General features: G+C 42.7%; 1 protein-coding gene across 8 annotated transcripts in view; it reads left to right on the top strand.

The window, feature by feature from the left end:
- Positions 1-21067, top strand: part of tenm3 (teneurin transmembrane protein 3) — a 321921-nt gene that overhangs the window by 218448 nt on the left and 82406 nt on the right. For all 8 annotated transcript variants that reach the window (XM_077246625.1, XM_077246624.1, XM_077246623.1 and 5 more), the window contains 5 exons: positions 841-1051; positions 4609-4710; positions 5147-5341; positions 7599-7799; positions 11043-11228. In XM_077246625.1, the coding sequence (XP_077102740.1) occupies positions 841-1051; positions 4609-4710; positions 5147-5341; positions 7599-7799; positions 11043-11228 (895 nt within the window). The remainder of the gene's footprint in view (positions 1-840; positions 1052-4608; positions 4711-5146; positions 5342-7598; positions 7800-11042; positions 11229-21067) is intronic.

The following is a 21067-nucleotide window of genomic DNA, read 5'->3' as shown; positions in this document are numbered from 1 at the left end:
CCCGTAAATGCTTAATAGAGGTAATTGGCAGCGGAGGCCTCCACAATGAGAGTTGATAGCACTGACCCAGTGTTTTAATTGCCACACATGAATCAATATGTTTCTTAAAGGTTGAATAAAGGATAGGTTGAAGTTCTATTGACAGACAAAGGTGTGGAGACTTCTGTTTTCCTCCACTGATCGAAATGTCTTCTCGTTTTGACAGATGTTGTCTTATAATTTCTTGCTCACTTATTCTTCTTCTCTCGTGTCATTCTCCTACGGGTCTCTTAGGAAAGAAATATATTTTTGATGCTCTGTAAATTGAGAAAAGAATGTTAAACTCATCAGAGGCCTTTACTAAGACTCTCTCTCTCTCTCTCTCTGGGAGCTGCTTGTCAAAGTGACCCAAAAAAAACGTATTTCATAAAGTAGTGTATTTTTAAAGATCTTCCCCTAACACTCACAAAGAGGATACCAGAGTTGTTTCCGAACATATTCATTGTATCGCTTACAATATATTTGCAAACGTCAATTTCTTGAAATTTATAAATATTAGAGCCACATGCTCTTCTTACAAGTATCAAAACCAATTCTTTGATATTCTGTTTCATAACATAATACATCAGACTCCAGACATGCTGCATTGGTATATTCAAATCAAAGAGGTGGAGCTGCAGTGAAAATTTGCTGTTACTGCACTATGTCTGTGATTATAATGGGATTTGATTTAGTGTGTGTGTGTGTGTGTGTGTGTGTGTGTGTGTGTGTGTGTGTGTGTGTGTGTGTGTGTGTGTGTTTGTGTTTGTGTGTGTGTGTGTGTGTGTGTGTGTGTGTGTGTGTGTGTGTGTGTGTGTACAGTATGACTTCGTGGAGCTGCTGGACGGCAGTCGTCTGATAGCTAAAGAGAAGCGGGGACTGGTGGAGGTGGAAGGAGCAGCCAGGAAGGCTCGTTCAGTTAACGTTCATGAGGCAGAGTTCATCCGCTACCTGGACTCAGGCACCTGGCATCTCGCCTTCTACAATGATGGCAAGAACACTGAACAGGTCTCTTACAACACCATCATCATAGGTAAACCATGACTATACATATATCATATTATGTTGTTTTTATGAATGTTTTTTTTTTTATATTATGACAAAATTAAAAATTTATTTATTAAGAATGTTAACTTACGAAATGTCCGATTTTCCTGCCTCCATTGAAGCACATTGAGCTCTTGGAACAATTTCAAATGATTTTAAATCACATAATCATCAGGTTTTACACAAACTTCAAAATAACTTTCTTTTTGAGTGCTGTCGTCAGTAGAGCCAAAGTGAGGCATGCAAAAAAGATGTTCTGAAATTCAAGTAAAATGTCAGTTAAATTATTGTTCTGATAATTTTATTTATATGAAAAACAAATCTATTAAATTAGGAGAAAATATTAGAGTATATAAACACAGTATACAATATACACATACAATTTTAGAGAAAGATTATAAAAAATATATTTTTATTATATATATATATATATATATATATATATATAATCTTTTTTTTTTGCAGTAAAGACATTTATAATAATACGATTTATAATAAGATTTCTATTTCAAATAAATGCTGTTCTTTTAAAATCTCTATTAATTAAATCCTGAAATCCTGACTGCTGGAAAAATATATAATGGTTTTCACATAAATATTCAGCAGCAAAAACTGCTTTCAGTATTGGTAATAATAAGAACAGTTAATAATAATGTAGCACCAGTAACAAATAACAATTGAGTGCCAATCAGCAAATTTGAGTGATTTTTGACAGATCATGTGACACTGAAGACTGGAGTAATGACAAATTCAGCTTTGCCATCACAGGAATAAATTATATTTTAAAATATATTAAAACAAAAATCAGTTATTTTAAATTGTAATAATGTTGCACAATATTAATATTTACTCTATTTTTCATCAAATAAATGCAGCCTTGTTGAGACTAAGTGACTTCTTTCAAATACATAAAAAATCTTTGATTATTCCACACTTTTGACATGTAGTTTATATTACACTTTTTCAGCCTCTGTGTGGATATTTGTTCGAACAGAGAGAGATAAAGAGAAGGGTGTTCACAGGTGAGCGTGTATAATGACGATCAGAGCAGTATCGATCTATGCTTTAAGTGGCTAGTGGGCGGCAGCTGATTCAAAGTGTTGCCTGGTGACCTGCAAGACCTTTCCTCTCTCATTCTCTCTCTCTTTCTCACCTTCTCTTCTCCTTCCCTTTCCCCACTTCTCTCACCTCCACCATGAACTCATAAAAATAGGCTTCAGCAAGAGTAATTTCCTTTGGAATTTGATCACAAAGACTAGAACATGAAAAATGGTCAGTGGGACTACAGCCAGCGTCCTCTTTTAAAAGCGGGTTGATTATGCTTCAATGAGTAAAAAGTTAACCTTTTGAAAATGAAAATTGATTATTTCTCTGTGGCGAGATAATATGGTCCTAAAGTGGGGTTGTCTGAGATCTCTGCTAAACGCTTCAGTGGTGTCATAACAGAGGGCTGGCGACAAGAGACCGGTGCAGTTCATTACGCTGTCAGAATTGACTTAGACACCAATGAGCTGCTTCTTTTAATGAAAGAATCGACAGGTGATGTCACAATCATTGACGTCACCTTGGCAACACACAAAGTGAGAGAGTCAAAAAGTGTGTGGTAGAAGTGTGGCTCAAATCTGTGATTGGCTGTATAACAGTTGTGCATCTAGTAGAATGCTAGATCTAGTTCTTAAATCTGATTGGTTGAGCAGCATTCTTAGAGTGTTGGTATAGACCAATTTCGAGCCTACGTCACAGTTACGTCACGGCGCTAGCTGGAGACAAAACGAAGGGAAAACTGCAGGCAGACAATACAAACCAGCACAGATTCAGCTACATAATAAGGAGCTTAAATTGTTATTATTATTATTAAATGTCATCTTGTTGTGTTGTGCAAGAATCAATAAAAAATGAATATGCTGTATCTGGAATTTTTATTTCTAGAAAATATTCACATCAATAAAATTGCACCGTAATGTCACTCTTTACATTGTCGTCTTATGGGCGCTGGCTAGGCAAAACTGCGGATCGTACCACACAAGTATTGTACGTGACCATTCATCACATAGTTATAGTCATCTAAAGATGTATATTCCCTCAGTTTCTCTTTACACTCGGTTTCTCTATAAGGTAGGTGTAGAAGTCAGGCCACTTAACCGAGGTAACGTTAATCCTATTAGATCGTCCATTGAGTGAGCGTGTAACGGCTACGGGTCAGCCAATCTGGTTCCGTCCGTTAAAATTAACTTTTGCAAATAACAATCGCGGTCCTGGACAGTGAGTTACCTTGCACATTAAGATGAAATGGAATTTTCTCCAGTCATTGTTAAAAAAACAAGATAACAAAACTTGCATACTAACGTTAGGGAAGCGGCCAGAGGGATCGTTCTGCCACCACCTAAGCTCCGCCCACAAAAAAAACGTCACCATGTTTACCAACTGAAAAGGGGTCTATAAATGTCCAACAGCCCTGAGAATGTTCACTGCTTATATCCTGGTCTGCTGGTCTGTTTGTTCCAGACAAACTTGGTTTCGGGAACTGGTGGGGCTACAAGGGATGATAAAAATAATAATATTTTAAGATTAATCGTGAGATTAATTATTTTATTATATTAACAGCCATAGTTTTCCTTCAGATTTATGTCTAGCAGTATTGGTGAATAGAAAAAAAAAATAGAAAAGGGAATATTTTCCAAATAATATTTTACTCATATGTAAAATATATAACGTTTGAAAACCCTTGTATTAGTAGTGGGGATTTATCAGTCACTCTTTCTGCAGGTTACATTGTTTCGCCAGTTGGTGACGACAAGTGACTCTCTTTAAGAGTTAACCATTGAATCATTCACTTAACACTCAGGAACGAAACAACGTGTGTGTGTTGCTTGGAAGCTTTGTTTGGAGCTATTTGCTTTGGCAAGAAATAGCACTGATTTTAGCACTGCAAAAAGTTTTCGCATGAGTCCAAGTGTATTCATATAAATAAGCTTGTTTTTAGTATATGAATGCAGATATGTAAACTTCAGCAGGAGCTGGTGTGAGTGTAAACAACTTTGTGTGTTGCGCTTTATGCCTTTTGTTTGGCACCAGCTGTGGTTGTCATGAGGAAAATGGCTTATTGAACATGCTAAATATCTTCTTTATGAACATGGAAACTTCAGAAATGTTTCTGTGAGTTTCAGATTTAGGTTAAATGATAGACAATTATCATTATTTCAGTATAAAAACAAAAGTCAATGGAAAGTCCCCACTATGACCGAAAAACAAACGTGTGTTTTTAATGGCCATCCAGCAGTGTAAAGAAAGCTCCGAGCAGAGCGTCTGGCTGCTAATTGGTGGTAATAATGATTTGATTGGTTCATTAAGGCGGAGTAAGCCTAGATGCAGGTTTTTGTTAATCACGCATCTGGCACTCCTTTAATTAAAGATGGGGGGTTCTGAATGTCTGCTAATTTCCACAGACTGTCTCCTCAATTAGTGCTTTTCTCACTCTCCTTTCCTTTCTCGCCCTCTTTCTTTCTGTGGCTCCCTCTCACACACTTTCATTCTTCCCCCCAGATACCCTCACAGAGTGTCCACACAATTGCCATGGTAACGGAGACTGTCGCTCGGGAACATGCCATTGTTTCCCAGGGTTCCTTGGGCCTGATTGCTCACGAGGTATGCTCTCTTACTCGTGTGCGCACACACAGAGTCACACACGACTCTCCAGAGAAATAAACAACCAATGCCACTATTCATAATTGGTTTCAGATTGTCATTTGCGCAAGTACGGCTGGCTAGCAGGCTTATAGTGGGACTCAATTCCCAAGCCTGAATGGCTTCTTATTACCAGGAGGAAGCATCAATTAGTTTTATTTTCATGGTCTTTTTATTGTATTATTTTGTTTATTTTGTGGTGCTATTGTTTTTCTCTCCTAGCCGTCTGTTGGCTTTCTTTGTCTGTGTATTAGTCTGGTTTAGTCCATAAAGAAACCACTTGCACTGAAAACTTCACCTGTTGAATGTTATGAATGTCAAACTACTTTTATGACATTTTTCTGTTTTTGGTCTTTTAGCTTTTTTGCCCAATTGCTTTTTGTTTTTCTATTCAAAGCCGCTTGCCCAGTGCTGTGCAGTGGAAATGGGCAGTATTCCAGGGGGCGATGTCTTTGTTACAGTGGCTGGAAGGGGACAGAGTGTGACGTTCCTAGCAACCAGTGCATCGATATTCACTGCAGCGGACATGGAATCTGCATCATGGGCAACTGTGCCTGCAACACAGGCTATAAAGGAGACAACTGTGAAGAAGGTCAGGGATACAAATCAAACACCTGTGGTTTTGCAAAGCAAATTGTCCTATCCAAGCTTGTTCATTTCTGTTTTTTAAGGAAATATGTTAACATCAAAAATGTATTTTATGTCTCTTAAGAAACAGTGATCCTCCATTGAATGGTCTGATGTTAGAAAAAAGTTTATTTGTTTTGCAGAGTTTTTCATCTGTTTCCCTCCTTACAGACATCTTCAGCATCTCAAGTCTCAGTTCATAAGAGACCCATCATAAGTCTTAATGGAAGCATTTATCCAACACTGCTATTTTCAGCGTTCTTGCCATTAAACCCCATTGCATTACACCATCAAAGATGTGCAAGATAATGTGTTATCAACGCGATCACTGATTACCCATTGGTTTGAGCAGGGATTGATTTTTTTTTCTCCTCTAGAAGTGTTTGAAAGCATTGTCTCTGTGGACACGGACAGGCTTTTCACCAGACCTGATAAAAAAGAGAGTGAGTGAGGGAGACAGAAGGGCTTGTTTGAGTGTCTAAGAGAGAGAAAAAATCTGTCCAATTCATATCGCCTTTCAGCATCAGTTTTGTTTAATGAGGAGCCTAACGCCTTGTCTGTAGCCATCAAAGGGACTCTTCTGCCTGTGACCTTCTTTGATAATTTACTGTCCCTGCAATAATCACTACCAGTGTGTTAATAGTTCAATATTCCAAAAACAATTGCCATTCTCCACTTCACAGAGCAAATAATTACATTGATGTCCCTGCTGATGTGCAGGTCCCTTACCCATCAGCCTTGTGAGTGGGGAAAATGCTAGATTACAATTGATTTTTCTTAATTAGCAGAATTAGCTTTGTGCGTAGTGTTTATGTTACCGTGACTCGGCACGCAGCATGTAGAGTACTGACAGTGTTTATTTATTTTTTCCCTATAAGCCAGAAAGATTTTATTCCTGCTGCTCGATTGTAATGATTTGGCACGAACAACAAAACCGACTAATGCAATTTATGGAGGGAACTTTATTTTCTGGTCATGAATCGGCCTGTTGTCAATCAATGGCATGATTAAGCCCCATCAACTACCACACAATCAGAGGAATTAAGGGTTACTGAACCTCAGCCCTCTCCCAAGGGCTATTAAACATAAACATAAACACACACACACACACACACACACACACACACACATACAACCTGCACAGTAGCCCCTTATGGCTTTTGAAAAGCAGTGCATAACACTGTCACACTCTGTGCACTCAGCCCTGCTTGTGCCTCAGTCCCCTTAAAAATTGCTTTTCCATCTGTAGCAGTGGACTTCTCCCGAAGAGATCTCTAGCACATTCTTTGAGAGCACATTGAGCGGCACATAGATCATGCTTCGCTACATGTACTGTCTGAATCTGCTTATAATGTGTGTGCACTGGAACAGGGGGATTTTTCAGAGCCATAATGTGAAGCTTATGCTATGCACATCTTGACAGTTAGCAAATGATGGATTCCATTGAGATGAGTGAATTTTAAAAACGAATGTATTACTGTAAAAACAACACATATTTTTTCATATTTACTTTATATTGCACAATGTTCCCTCATGTTAACAAACCCATTTTATTTACTTTGCAAGCACACAATGCAGAGATGTCGAATAAACACAGTACATCTTCTCAGTCATTTTAATTTTTTTTTTCACATTTGTTAGAGCTTAACCATTTTATAAATAATTTAGAATGGTTTTAATTGTTTTTATTTTATGAGTGGTTGCATTAATGTTCTACTTATTTTGTTTTTGTCTAATCCATTATTATAGTAACTGTCTATTTAGTATTAAAATGTATTAACATTTTACAAAATTCTTCAAAGTTACAAGTACTATCTATTCATTCTTTAGTAAAAATACAAATACGAACATTTATATAAACGTGTTAAAAGTGTAAACATTAGTATTAAAATTTTAAGTAAAACTGAACTTAAAAATTAGTGAATTCTTTGACTTAATGTAGCAGCTTGTAGTACTTTAACATCAGCAAAGTTTTTAATTACTTTTCATTATCACAGTGTTGCCTCCATGCAAATTACCTGGAAAGGTCCCTCCAAAAAATTTTTTTTTTGGAATATGTTTATTTTTTTTAATTTAGTAATGTCTCTATGCAAGAAAATGTAATAATTTTTTTTTTTAAAGGTTTCATAATGCTTGCAATGGAGAGTCAAAAACAGCATGCATTGTCTTGCTACCCTGCTAACTAACAGGTTTCGCTTTCTTTTCCAAACACACACACACAGTGGACTGCCTGGACCCCTCCTGTTCATCTCATGGAGTGTGTATTCACGGAGAGTGCCACTGCAATCCAGGCTGGGGCGGCAACAACTGCGAGATCCTGAAGACTATGTGCCCAGACCAGTGCTCGGGACACGGAACCTACCAGACGGAGAGCGGCACCTGCACCTGTGACGCCAACTGGACTGGACCCGACTGCTCCATCGGTACCCTTTATGCACTCATGCACCCACCTCCTCAATATGTCGGTCTTCCCACTTTATTACTTTATTATTTTATCTTGCTTTATTTGATACACTGAATGCCTGCTTATTGTTGTTAAAGGCATTAACAGGCTGTTATTTCAGATTTTCTGTCCTCCCCTCTGTTTAATCTGTCAGCAGACCTTCTCAAAGGCACGTTTGAGTCAACTTTAAATACACTATCATTATGAAATATCTTTCAGTCCATCAAAAGCTCAGACGCAGCTGGTGTGGTTTGTGTGTGCACGTCTTGTGTTTGTGCGAGTGACGATACTGATCTCTGTAATAAGAGCAGTATTGGACTCCTGCTGTTTTAGGACTCACCCATGGTTGGCCTTTTAGTTATACAATGCTATTTTCCCAGCAGCAATCTGTGTCTAATGAAAATACTATTTCACCCTAGAGCCCCACACCGCAATCTCTCACTCACTTTTTCTCTCACTCCCTTTCTTTCTCACCCCATTTCGATCGAGGAAGAACCACCTGATGCCTTTGTAAACCACCACTTCCCTCCATTCCTTTAATTAGCCGTACATTTCAATTAGTGCAGCGTTAATGGCCTGCACGCTCCCCCTCTGTCATGTTGAAGGCTGCAGTGTTGTGGTAAATGCAGATAAACGCCTATTGCGTGGGGACATATTTTGTTTATAAAAATTAGTATTACCCCTTTTGTCTTAGATAATGATAGAGTCAGAAAAATGTAATTCAAGAGGAGGGCATGTGTCAACAGAAGTGTCACGCATGTGCCCCCTTAAAAAAAATGTTGGTTACACTTTATTTTAAGGTGACGTAGTTACAATGTACTTACTCAAATAAGTGCTGAGTAACATTAATTAACTACCTGTACTTACATAGAGTTATGGTTAGGGTTTGGTTTAGGTTTAGTTACTTGTAATTATGCATAATTTACTGTTATTACTATAGTAAGTACATGTAGTAACGTGTAACTACGTAACCTAAAAATAAGTATAAAAATAAATGTTACCCTTTTTTTTTGCCAAATGTTATTTTGGAAAGTGCATCTTGGAAAGTTAAGTTGCGCAGTTATTGTAAGTAACTAAAACATTAGTTTTTCTAAAATACTGTGGGAGAAATTACGTATTCACATTTCTTTGGTCAGCCCTTCTTCACCAAACCAGAAACGTGTTCTTTTTAATTCAAATTATATATAAGTTATCATTAGCATTATTATTATTATTATTATTGTCACTTTAAAAATAATGAAACAAAATAGAACATGCGCTCACTGTATAAAACACATTTATAAAACACATTAATTGTATTTTTTTTTTTTTCAAAAAGAAACTGGGGGGGAAGTCATGGGTAACACTTGTAATCACATTAGCCTATCAATACATGCTGTAAAAATATTCATTGTTAGTTCATGATACCAAATGCTAATTAAATTAATTGAACTAATGTCAATGAAGTGAAGGTTACCAAATCACTTGCTGTTTTGCTTTTTTAGTGTATTGATTTTTCAAATTTAACGAAGCACATTGGGAATCAATTTACTAAACTAAGCCTCACAATTATATGAATTAAGTTATCGCCTAGTGAGCCAGGATTTGCCCCTCAAAAAATTAGGTGCATGACTCCTCGTACAAAATGGACACACTCAGGCAATCAGTCCACACACTCTGGCTGCAACTCTTGCAAAGACAGTAATCCAGATTGATATAGTACCGTTGCAGCAGGCTTACGGCTCGAGCCGTCAGTTTTCCAGAAGTACTTCCCAGCAGCTGCTCTCCATCTGTCTGTGTGAACTTATTCCTTGTGCACAGCCTCTCTCTCTTTCAATCACACTCCCGCTCTAAGGAAACTGAGGTGAACTTCAGCGGAATCTCGTCTGATGAAGGATGAAACACACAGGCGCCCACACATACATGCTGAAGGGCTGCGTCACTCCTGCCCACCTGCAGGAGGCATAATAACAGCACGCAGCAGGGAAGCCAACCACTAACTGGCACTCGCCTGACCCAAGGGCTGATGGGAAATTCTCTCCACATTTCTTCACTTCTGTTTCCTTGTCTCAATACACTTTCACCAGCTCAGGCTGGGTGTCATGTCATGGTTTCACACCTTGTCAGGAAGCGCTGGGGATAGAGTCAGAAAGGAGGCTGAAGAAAGGAGTTTAACAATACCCCATCCCATGATTTGTCTTTATCAGGAGATGTCTTTCTAGTGCTTTGTTTCTTCCGTGACGGGGTGTGTCGGGCTGCAAGGCTCTGGTGGAATGGTGTGTGTGTGGGCTGTTAAACTGCAGCTTGCTTTGTGCCAGTCTGTCTTACTCTGCTATTCTGCCAAACCCACTCACATCTACATGCGCACGTACACAAACTCAAACTGAATCCAAATCGCTATCAGACACTTTTCACAGGATATCATTCAAAATACACCCAATTTTCCCTCATCAGCTTTTGTTGCCAGTTGCATTTACGCCAAGGTATGATAAACATGAAACTAGTTTCTATTGACAACAATTTCTGTATAGAAGCTTTTGTCAATTCAGAATCATTTCCTGTAAACATGCCAACATTTTTTTTTGAAAAGTAACAAACCTGCAAAGAGAAATGCTAATAAAATGCTTCCATGATAGCTTCGATCCCAAAAGCCATTCAAACGGCAGAGCGTCTGGCAGAGCGTGGAATGTGTATAAATTGATTTATTTTGGCTTGATGTGTTTGCTTCAATCTATGTGGGAAGCCTGGGTCTTCTGGGTCCGGGTGGAAAGTTCAGCGTGTCAATTCACATCCGTGTCTGTACGCTCTGATGTCTCCTTCCCTTCCCCCAAACACACACCTTTAGCCAGCACCCCACCGCCAAAGCCTCCATGAGGAGCGCACACACTCCAGTAGGTCAGAGAAGGTTGAGATGTCATCATTGTTAAGGGGTGCCGACTGAGGTGGGGCGGGCAGTCTCCATACACCCACCCATCCCCCCCTCACGCCACCCCGCCACACAGCCTTCTAGACACAGCAGGGGTCTGCAGTTATCTATTTCCTGTCATAAGTTTTTCACACTTTAAGTCAATAACTTAGACTTGACTGTTCTCAGGAATGTAACCTCTGCTCTTGTTGTTTTGAGTAGAGGAGACTTGCACTTGAAATGTGCTACCACCTTGTAGAACACATGACCGTCGTCATCCTTGGCTAGGCTGCAGCCCAGAACAATTTTAATTTTTTTCGCCTTTGTTTGTGTTTGCAGAGGTGTGTGCAGTGGACTGTGGCTCTCACGGTGTGTGTATAGGAGGAAGCTGTCGCTGTGAAGAGGGTTGGGCTGGTTCGGTATGTGATCTGAAAGCATGTCACCCACGCTGCACTGAGCACGGAACCTGCAAGGACGGCAAATGTGAATGCCACCAGGGCTGGACCGGAGAACATTGCACCGTCGGTAAGACAAACAATCATCAGTACGGTATGCCAGTATTTACACTACATGGCCTAAAGAATGTTAATACCCTCCTTTAACATAAACGGGTTTGGCTCCTTAATTCAAGTTAATTTCAGGGGCCTTTTCTGTTCCAACATGACAGTGATCCTGTGTATAAAGCATCTAACCTTACTGATTTCACTTTTGTCTGAATGGGAGAAAATCCTACAGCCTTATTTTAACATCTAGTCGAGAAATTTGAGAATAAACTACCTTTTTTATGCCACCAAGCTCATATGGGTGGTGTTTGGGTGTCCACATTTTTTTTTTTTTTGCCAAATAGTGTATTTGCATAAAGTGTACAAAGTTTTTTTCTCTCTCTCTCTCATTATTTCCAGCTGGTGTTGATGCTATTGTATCAAAGCCATTTGCTATTTGTTATGAAGGTTTAACTCACATCTTTGAGCTTGTTTTGATTGCATATTCCCTTTGTTTTTCTTCTTCTCCTCCACCTGCTTTGGCTCTTCCACCTCAACAGGAAGAGGACTATGAATGTTTGTTCTGTTTTGTACCTTCCCCCTGACCTTTGCTTGCTATCAAAGGGTTGACATTTTCATTGCAGTTGATGCAGGCTTCCACATGGAAACACCTATTCTGAAAATCAGGGGGCTAAACGACAGCAATTTCTCCTTACACAAGCATTAAACTCTGTTCATTATTTAAATCTCTAAGAAAGACAGGCATGGCAAGTTGGATAGCATGTGTCCTCCTGGTTTAGTCTGGTTAATGCTGGTTATTTGTGGTTTGGTGCTGGTCTAGCACCAAATTGTCCATCTTTTTTTCACTTATCTATGAAAATATGGCCAAAAAATCAACATATATTTCTATTAAATTTTACATTTTAAATAAAGTCCCTCTGTTTCTTCTCAAACTCAAACTGTACAAGTTGCTTAACCGTCAGTCACTAAATCTGTTGATTCGGTGTTAGCGTGTTGGCTACATCCTCCACCAGCTCAACTCTCAGCAGGGTACGTCAGCTGCTCCATTACTCAACACGAGCGATCGAGGTACGCGGCCTTGTTAGCAAGCAGGCCTGTTTCGCTGGGCAGCTTTATGAGAATCTGGCCAGCATTTTGCTATTCGTCTTCCAAATTAGCATGGTTAGCACGTAATTCTGTCCTGCTCTTCTGTTCGAGCCAGCCACCCACACACCACACTCTCACCCTGACTACAAACTTTACTGAGCAAAAATGCTTGCTGAGTTTGATCACTTAATGACCTTGTTGCTCTAAGTTTAAACATTATAAATGGACGTAAGACTGTAGGAGACCATATTTTAAAATACATGTCAGTGGCTTTAATGGATTGGCCAATTTTATAGTTTCATTTAAGCTGAAGTGTGAAATTTCTGTGCTGCTACCATCACCAAATGAAATTGCAAACATAATGACTGTTATCAAACATGTTTGCTGAATACTTACTCTGCTGGTCGTTGGTCTGCCGAAGAAATTGTACACGCCATTGGTTAAGCCAATGCTGCTGTATTAGGCTTGTATGGGTGCTCTATCAAAAAGAGCATTGTGTTGACATTTTTCAGAGAAATGCAACTACGAATGGCTTGCTTACTTACTTATCCCTGTATATTAACACCTCAAGTTTAAAGTGTTTACAGTATAATGCATTTATGTGCAAAACATTTTACAGGTTGTGTTTACTTTGTGTGTGGCCTTCCAGAGTTTGGACGATTGAATATATCTCTTTAGGCCAAGGTTGATACTTCGTCCCTCTTTGCTGAGTGCATGCATTGCAGAAGGTGTGTGTGTTTGAAAGAGAGCACAAGAGGGAGCTAAAAGAATTATGGTACCTCATACATCATATGTGTCAGACTGAGATAAGGGGCCTCTTGGATCCATGCAGGGGTGTGTGTTTGTGTATGTGTGAATTGTGTGTTTGTGTGTGTGACCTTCCCTGTCCCTCTACACCCACTCACTCTCATTAGACCTCTTCACAGTGAGTCCACACACACATGCCTGCATTACAGCATACTTGCGTCATGATTCTTTCACACAAAGACACTTAGACACTGTACTTTAAGACAGCTCTCAGACTGACCGGCAGCATCCAGACATTTTCAGTATGTATTTTATTGTTATGACATGAAGTCTTTCTCAAAAAACCTAAAAAAAAAATACAGATTTTTTTGTCTGAGCTATGCTTTTTTTCTTAATCTGATTGGGGCAACTTTCATATATTATCCTAGATCCTGGACAGTTTGAACTGATTCAATGAAATTTATCAAATTCTCCCCAAAACTATTCTAATGACATGCACTTTAGGAAACTTATATGCCGATATAAAGCTAATCTATACTGAAATATTCACAATGTTACTTAATTTTATATCTTCAGCAAAATCTAGAGTATTTGATATATCCTCAAGCCCTAATCCTAACAGAACATTATGGTCTGTAATGTGAACTTATCCAGACAGTACATCAGATTTTTAAAAGAGGCATGTGTTTGATTTAGCTTAGTGTGACTCAGATCTGTTTATTCATTTGGAAATTATTGGGGAGCTTCGGGAGAAGGAGAGTAGGAGCATGAAATATTTCTCACAGCACCCAAAACACACTCTCTGCCAACTGCACTTTCTCTTGTTGATGGCTGCGATGCTCTTTTTAGATAACGGGTTATTTCAGGAATTGTTGAGAGTTAATAGAACTTCTCGAAGAATACTCAATTTAGTGGGTTGATGTACATTTATAATTTTTTTTTATCCAGTTGTAATCATATCACAAAATGGCATCTATAGGAGTGGAAGTCCACGTATCATATAAAAGAGCCAGTCATATTTTATATATATATATATATATATATATATATATATATATATATATATATATATATAACCACCTGTTTGTTTACTCTGAAATGTGCCTGTGCACTAGCAAAAAAAAAATGTATTCCAATTTTTTACCAAAAAAACTTCTTGACTAGTTTTTGGGAAATTTCTGTTTTCCCTTATTAGTAGTTGATTCACTGAAAAGAGTAACTGAGTGAACTGAATTAAAAGGACTTTGGTGTAACCAAACTTCACTTTAGCAACAAGTTTGGGAATATGATGAATTTCAATGCTGGCATGTTGTATAATGTGAATAAATGGTGCATATTCTGGAACACGAACATACTCATGAGACCATTTTCTTAGGATCGTTTATTAGTAATAGCTCTTTAAAGACTCTTTATGACTAAAGAAAAGAGATTTTTTTGTGGGAAGTGTGGCTCGTCAGAAGCTTCCACTGCCAGACATTTAAGATTTTTTATTAAGACTTGTATGCTTCATTAGGCCTTGGGCCCTTCCAGATCATTCATCAGAAGCACAACTCTTACTGTGAGAAAGCCATGGATTACAGCAAGCTGTGCACACACATCAGTCAACCCTGTTGGAGCATGCAGAAATGTACCCACACACACATTTATCCAAAATGATCTTGTCAAACTTCCGTATTGTAAAAGTCCACAAATTGAACTATGGTGTGAATAATCCTAAAGCATTATTGGCGCAGATCAGTTTACTCAGGAGCCTTTATGGTACGGCCCCCAGGCAGTTATTTTGTAGTCATGCAAGTTGAATGAGGAAAGACCGAAATATCCTAACTGCTTGGCAAGGGTAGGTTTCAATAACAGGCCAAATCAATAAAATCTGACAACCATGGTATCACAAATGTTACTTTTAAAGTTAAACTCTGTCTACAAAAATATGTTCCCTTTCGTAGTCTCTCCGAGTTAAGTCGGATGACGACGAATGGGGGTTTCGCTTAGAACACCTATCGACTTCGAGTATTACAAAACGAGCCAATGGCGATGAAATGCCATGGGTCTGCGGAATTTGCATAGCGTATCTCCGCCCCACCACGTGGGTATAAAACGAGGATGCCGGCAACATGCAGATATGTTTTCGCTTCGGAGCCAAGAGTATTTCTTCACTCCACAATCATCTCTGACTTCGCTCTACGAGACGAGCTTCTCTCTCCGGTGTTGGTGTAACGGTGATCTGCAATGAGCTCACAGTGCCTGCTGATCTGTGCAGTGATCTGCCAGTGTGTGTGTGTCTCCCTGTGCGCTTCAACATCGCGGAGTTTTTATTCCTCTCATAAAAGAGCTCGCACGTCTTTTTAAAGACGGCTCGCCCGTGCATTTCTGGTTGCAGCAGACTGGTATCGGACTCTGATGGGCACGAGCGCTGTCTAGTGTGTTTGGGCTTTGATCATGCTTGAACAGCGCTCGTGGATGACTCATGTTCTCTCTGGGAACGTGAACATCGCGTCATATATAGGTCGAGACTCGGTGAACTCGCAAGAGTGAGAGTCCCCTCATCCACCACCCGATCTTCTGCTGGTGGCCAGGGTGACCTGAGGGTGTTGGTCTGGAACAAGGCGCCGACTCTGTGTCCACGCCCCAGCCCCCCCACTTTAATGAAGGTGCCCGCTAGCGAACTGATGATACCACGAGTCTACCCTCAGGTGGCCCTTGTGTTTTCATTTGAAGCTACAGAGGATGATGCTGTGTCTGTAGCAGCATCACTAGGTGGGCTTGATTCTTCTGGAAATGACGACTCGTCACAGCTGCCAACCTCTGGTGTGCATACGGCTGTGCCTGAGTCTGATCCGGAGATGACGGCCATGCTTTCCCGGGACGATTTGTTTTTGGTAAGGCCACCGACGCGTCCACAGCAAACCCCAATATCTTTCCTCCCGGACGTGCATGATGAGATCAAGGGTCCTCTCGTTGGTCTCATCTGCCTTTCCTCCCCTCAGGGGCCGCTGCCCATGGGTACACTGGGGTTACCCCGGTTGAACGCTCTGTTGCCATGCTACTATGTCCTCAGAGTGCTTCCCGGCGCAATCTTAGGCACCCGTCCAAAGTCTGTAGTTCTTTTCGTCTACACTAATCTGTGGCGAAATCCTATAGTGCCACAGGACAGGCAGCTGCCTCACTGCATCCCATGACCGTTCTGCTGGTCTACCTGACCCAGATGCTCATGGACATGCAGGAGGGCGGGACTGACCCGAGGCTCTTCAGTGAGCTGCGCGCCGCCACTGACCTTGCTCTCCGAGCGACGAAAGTGGCCGTACGCTCTCGGAGTCAGGTGATGTTCACCAGTCTGGGGCTGACCGGTCTGATGTGCACGATGTCGGGCGGAACCGTCTGCTCGACACCCCCATCTCCCAGGTCGGCCTCTTCGGTGGTGCGGTTGAGTGCTTCTGCCCAACAGTTCTCAACCGCCCGTGAGCAGATTGAGGTTATTCTGCCCGACGGCCCCGCCGTCTGCTCAGATCCCTCAGTCTGCCCAATGCCAAAGCCTCCCTCCCACGGTTCCAACCCCGCCCGTTCACCTGGGCCTGGCTCTGGAAGACCGTAGGGGGATGCCACAGCCCTCTCCAGCCCCGCCCCCCGCTAAACGCCGGTTAAGCGGCTCTTTTGAGATGGGCTGCTCAGAGATCAGACTCAGTTCTTTCCAGGAGTTGGTAGCAGGGCCACTCCTTTCCCCGGTGGAGGGCTTGGGAAGAATCCTTATTCAGAAAGAACTGACTCTCTCATCTCTGAGCATACAGAGTTCTCGGACGACACAGAGCGCCGCCCACAAGCCGTGCTCTCCTCGTCCCCCTCTGTCCCAGAGGCGGTTGACACGGCTTGCCTTCCACGGACCACTTCGCCCCTGTCCCCCTCTGTCGCCAGACCCCTGACAGAGCAGGCCCCCTTGGAACGCTGGTCCTTCCCTGGCCTCCTCTGTCAGGGTGCGGTTATGACCTTGCCCCCACACCGGGCCGCTCTGACGTCCACGTCTGGGCCGGTCATTCCGCTTCGCTGCACCACCGGGGGGACGTCTGTGGTTCTTGACACCGCTGAGCACAGTTGGGAGCCTGCCTAGAGCTTCCCTATCTGTTCCGCTGGGTCGCGCGAACCATCGGCTTGGCTATGCAATTCAGTTCGCACGGTCTCCTCCCCGCTTCAGGGGAGTCCGCTCCACTTTGGTCGGTGGCTATGCCCCTGTCATTAGAGCGGAGGTTGCTACCCTACTGGCGAAGGGTGCGATTGAGACTGTCCCTCCAGCCGAAATGAGGTCCGGGTTTACAGCCCCTTCCCTCATTGTCCCGGAGAAGTCTGGTGGGTTACGGCCACGTACCTACATCCTGGACCTACGCATCTGAACCGCTCCCTTCACAGGCTGCCGTTCAAGATGCTCCTGGCCAAACGCATTTCTGGATGTGTGCGGCCACAGGATTGGTTTGCAGCGATCAACCTGAAGGACGCCTACTTTTATGTCTCCGTTCTCCTTCGACTCAGACCATACCTACTGTTTGCTGTCAGGGCGCGCGCATATCAGTACGCTGTTCTCCCATTCAGGCTAGCCCTGTCTCCTCGCGCCTTCACAAAGGTTGTTGAGGCAGCCCTTGTTCCTCCATGGGAACACGGGGTTCGCATCCTGAACTATCTCTGTGACTGGCTGTCTTAAGCTCACTCCTGAGACCAGGTTTGCGAATACAGGGACCCAGTACTCCGGCACCTAGCTCGTCTGGGCCTTCGGGTCAACTGGGAAAGGAGTAAACTTTGCCCCGTGCAGAGGAATTCTTTTCTCGGTATGGACTTGGTCGCCTTCTCCACTCAGCCATTGCTGACTTGCCTGAGACTATCAAGCCCAAGAGTGCGGTTCCACTGAAGTTTTTTTTCAGAGGCTCCTGGTGCATATGGCATCTGCAGCCGCGGTACGCCGCTCAGATTGCTTCATATGAGACCGCTTCAGCTTTGGCTTCGCGACCGAGTCCCGAGTTGGACATGGCAACACGGCACCCTCCGAGTACCAGTTACTCTGACCTGCCGTCGGTACTCACCCCGTGGTCGAACCTCAGTTTTCTACGGGCCCGAGTGCCCCTGGAACGAGCTTCCCGGCATGCTGTTGTCTCAACAGATGCCTCCACGGGCTGGGGCGCCATGCGCAATGGACATGCTGTCACACTCTCATGTTGAGCAGAAATGCTCCTGAAAAATTCAGTGAGATTTATCACACCCAGGTGTTGAGCAGAAATGCTCATCTGGTTCAGTGAATTTCTTCACACTTAGGTGTTGAGCAAGGTTGCTCCTGAAGCTCAGTGATTCTCGCATGTAGTGTTGAGCAGTATGGCATGTCTATTGCCTCGAGTTGCTGGCAGTACGCCTTGCCCTGCACCACTTCCGGGCGTTGCTCTGGGGTCAACACGTACTAGTCCGATCAGACAATACTGCCACAGTAGCGTACAGCAACCGTCAAGGTGGTCTACGCTCGCGCCGTATGTCGCAACTCGCCCGCCACCTCCTCTTATGGAGTCAGAAGCATCTGAGGTCGCTTCGAGACATTTTCATTCCCGGAGTCCTGAACTGTGCAGCCGACGAGCTCTCAAGGCTTCAGCCCCTCCCTGAAGAATGGCGACTCCATCCCCAGTCAGTTCAGCTGATTTGGGTCCAGTTCGGGGGGACACAGATAGATCTGTTTGCCTCTCACGACTTGACCCGTTGCGACCTGTATTATTCCCTGACCGAGGGCACGCTCTGCACCGATGCACTGGCGCACAGCTGGCCGCGGGGACGCAAATATGCGTTCCCCCAGTAAGCCTTCTTGCGCAGGTTTTGCGCAAAGTCGAGGAGGTCGAGGAGCAGGTCCTTCTGGTTGCGCCCTACTGGCCCACCCGGACCTGGTTCTCCGAACTCATTCTCCTCGCGACAGCACCTCCTTGTCCCATTCCTCTGAGGCAGGACCTTCTTTCTCAGGGACGGGCACCCTCGTCCCGATCTTTGGAGCCTCCACGTGTGGCTCCTGGGCGGGACCAGGCAGGTTTGAGTACCCTACAAACTGCGGTGGTAGCTACCTTCACTTCCACTAGAGCGTCGTCCACGAGACACGTCTACGCGTTGAAGTGGAACCTCTTCGTCAGCTGGCGCATGGTGCCTCGCTAACAGACATCTGCAGAGCTGCAGGCTGGGCGACACCTAACTCATTCACCAGATTCTATAATCTCTGATTGGAGCCAGTGTCCTCTCATGTACTCGCTTCTACCAGCTAGTATTGGACCCACTCAGGTGTCTCGCTTGCTCGCCATTCCACTCTACGGACTGGATACATGCGATATATTCCTCAGGTGAGCCACCTCTCTGAGGCCCTGAGTTCCTCCAGCACTGTTGACGCTGGCTCCTATTGCCTGTGCGTCGGCTAGGTGCCTCCGTGTGCATGGTTCCTCCCCTAAGTAACCCCCACATGTGTATTTCCACTGTAAGCCTCCTTGAGCATGTGTCTTTCCCTTGGCATGCCACCTTGCCACCCCTGGGGTTGAAATATTCAAACTGCGGCATGGTCACCCCAGTGTTCTCCATATGCATCCTTCATGTCATATGTGTATTCTCTAAGTCCCCAACCCCCCAGAAGTAGCAGAGTAGAAGTATTTGTTTGCAATTATTTTAATTCTAATTGTGTTTTTATTGTATAAGGAGAATCAGATTACACTGAAGACATTCAAGAAATTTTTAGGATGACACCTGACTAAGCAAGTCACCACTTCACTAAACACAATCAGGTCAGCAAAACCTAATCTCGAACACATACGTCACAGTATACTGCTAACTACCAGCATGTCATGTGTACACTCAGTCGGAGTGATCAAATAGTTACAAAACTAACAAATACCCAGTAAAATACTGCAGTCCCATACAATAGAGATTTGTGTGTGTCCTCACTTTCAATTCTCCCATGGCTCAGCTTCCCCTGTGCTGGACGCTGCCTCTGCTTACTGATTGTACAGATGATTGTGAACATGAGAAGAATATCAGTAATAAATATGACTAAGAATAATACTTTTTCTAATTAAATCTGTGCTTCAGTCAGGTTATTATCTAGTATGTGGAACTATTGGCATTTTATCATGTAAATATGTAATATTGTTCTGTATTTTTCTATTTTGTGTGTGTGTGTGTGTGTGTGTCCTTAATCAAGCATTGATTGATTGATATGCCTAATATGATTGGCAACCCAGCCCTGCACATTAACCCTGTACCTGTCACTGTTTTTGTCTCCTCATCCTCCTGCTCTTCTTTCTCTTGCTGCTTTCCTTCCTCCCCCTTCTCCTCCTCCTCATCCTTCTCTCCCTCCTCATCAATATGACTGCAGCATATTAACCGCCTCTTGTGCCAACATTTTTTTCTTTCTAATTCTTATTTTTTTTATAAAAAATAAGAACCCATTTCTTTCTCTTCTCTCCTTCTTTTCACCATTTTTACCGTCCGTCTCTGTTGCATTCACACAAATCCGCCAAACATGACCAAAAGTAAACTCCTTTGATCGGCGCCTAGTTTGAGCCAATCGGATGTCAGGAACAACGAGGATCAGTCTAAGTTGGGAGGGGCCTCTCGTATCCCCCCTCAGATTGAAAGTATTGGCTTGGCCCGGTCTGAAACACACACACACTAGGGCTGTAACGATACGCGATATAAAATCGAAATCGCGATACTCAGGTCCACGATCCTGTATCGCGATGTGAGAAGGCAGAATCGCGATCACACCCCTTCCAACTCCCAGAGTTATCCTTCCTGTCCAGAACCAGGGCTCGAATTTCGGCGCGGGTATAGCGCATAATTCTAATCATTCCCGCAGGTCTCCCATTTATAATGTGGGAAATTCCCGCAATCGTAATCCACACAGATAATAAAATAAAATCATTATTTTAACAACTATCTTCCAGACGCAATTTCACAAACAGCGTGAGTGTTCAGCGGTGCCGCGCGTCTTCTATCTCTTCTCATAATGTTTTGTGCAAGGCAGGCATCAAGCGCTGC

The sequence above is a fragment of the Siphateles boraxobius genome, unplaced genomic scaffold, assembly GCF_051911475.1.
Source record: "Siphateles boraxobius isolate OS27281-9 unplaced genomic scaffold, OSU_SipBor_1 29, whole genome shotgun sequence".
Lineage (NCBI taxonomy): Eukaryota > Metazoa > Chordata > Actinopteri > Cypriniformes > Leuciscidae > Siphateles > Siphateles boraxobius.
Note: the sequence above shows the minus strand (reverse complement) of the source record. Positions and strands in the feature narration are given on the sequence as shown.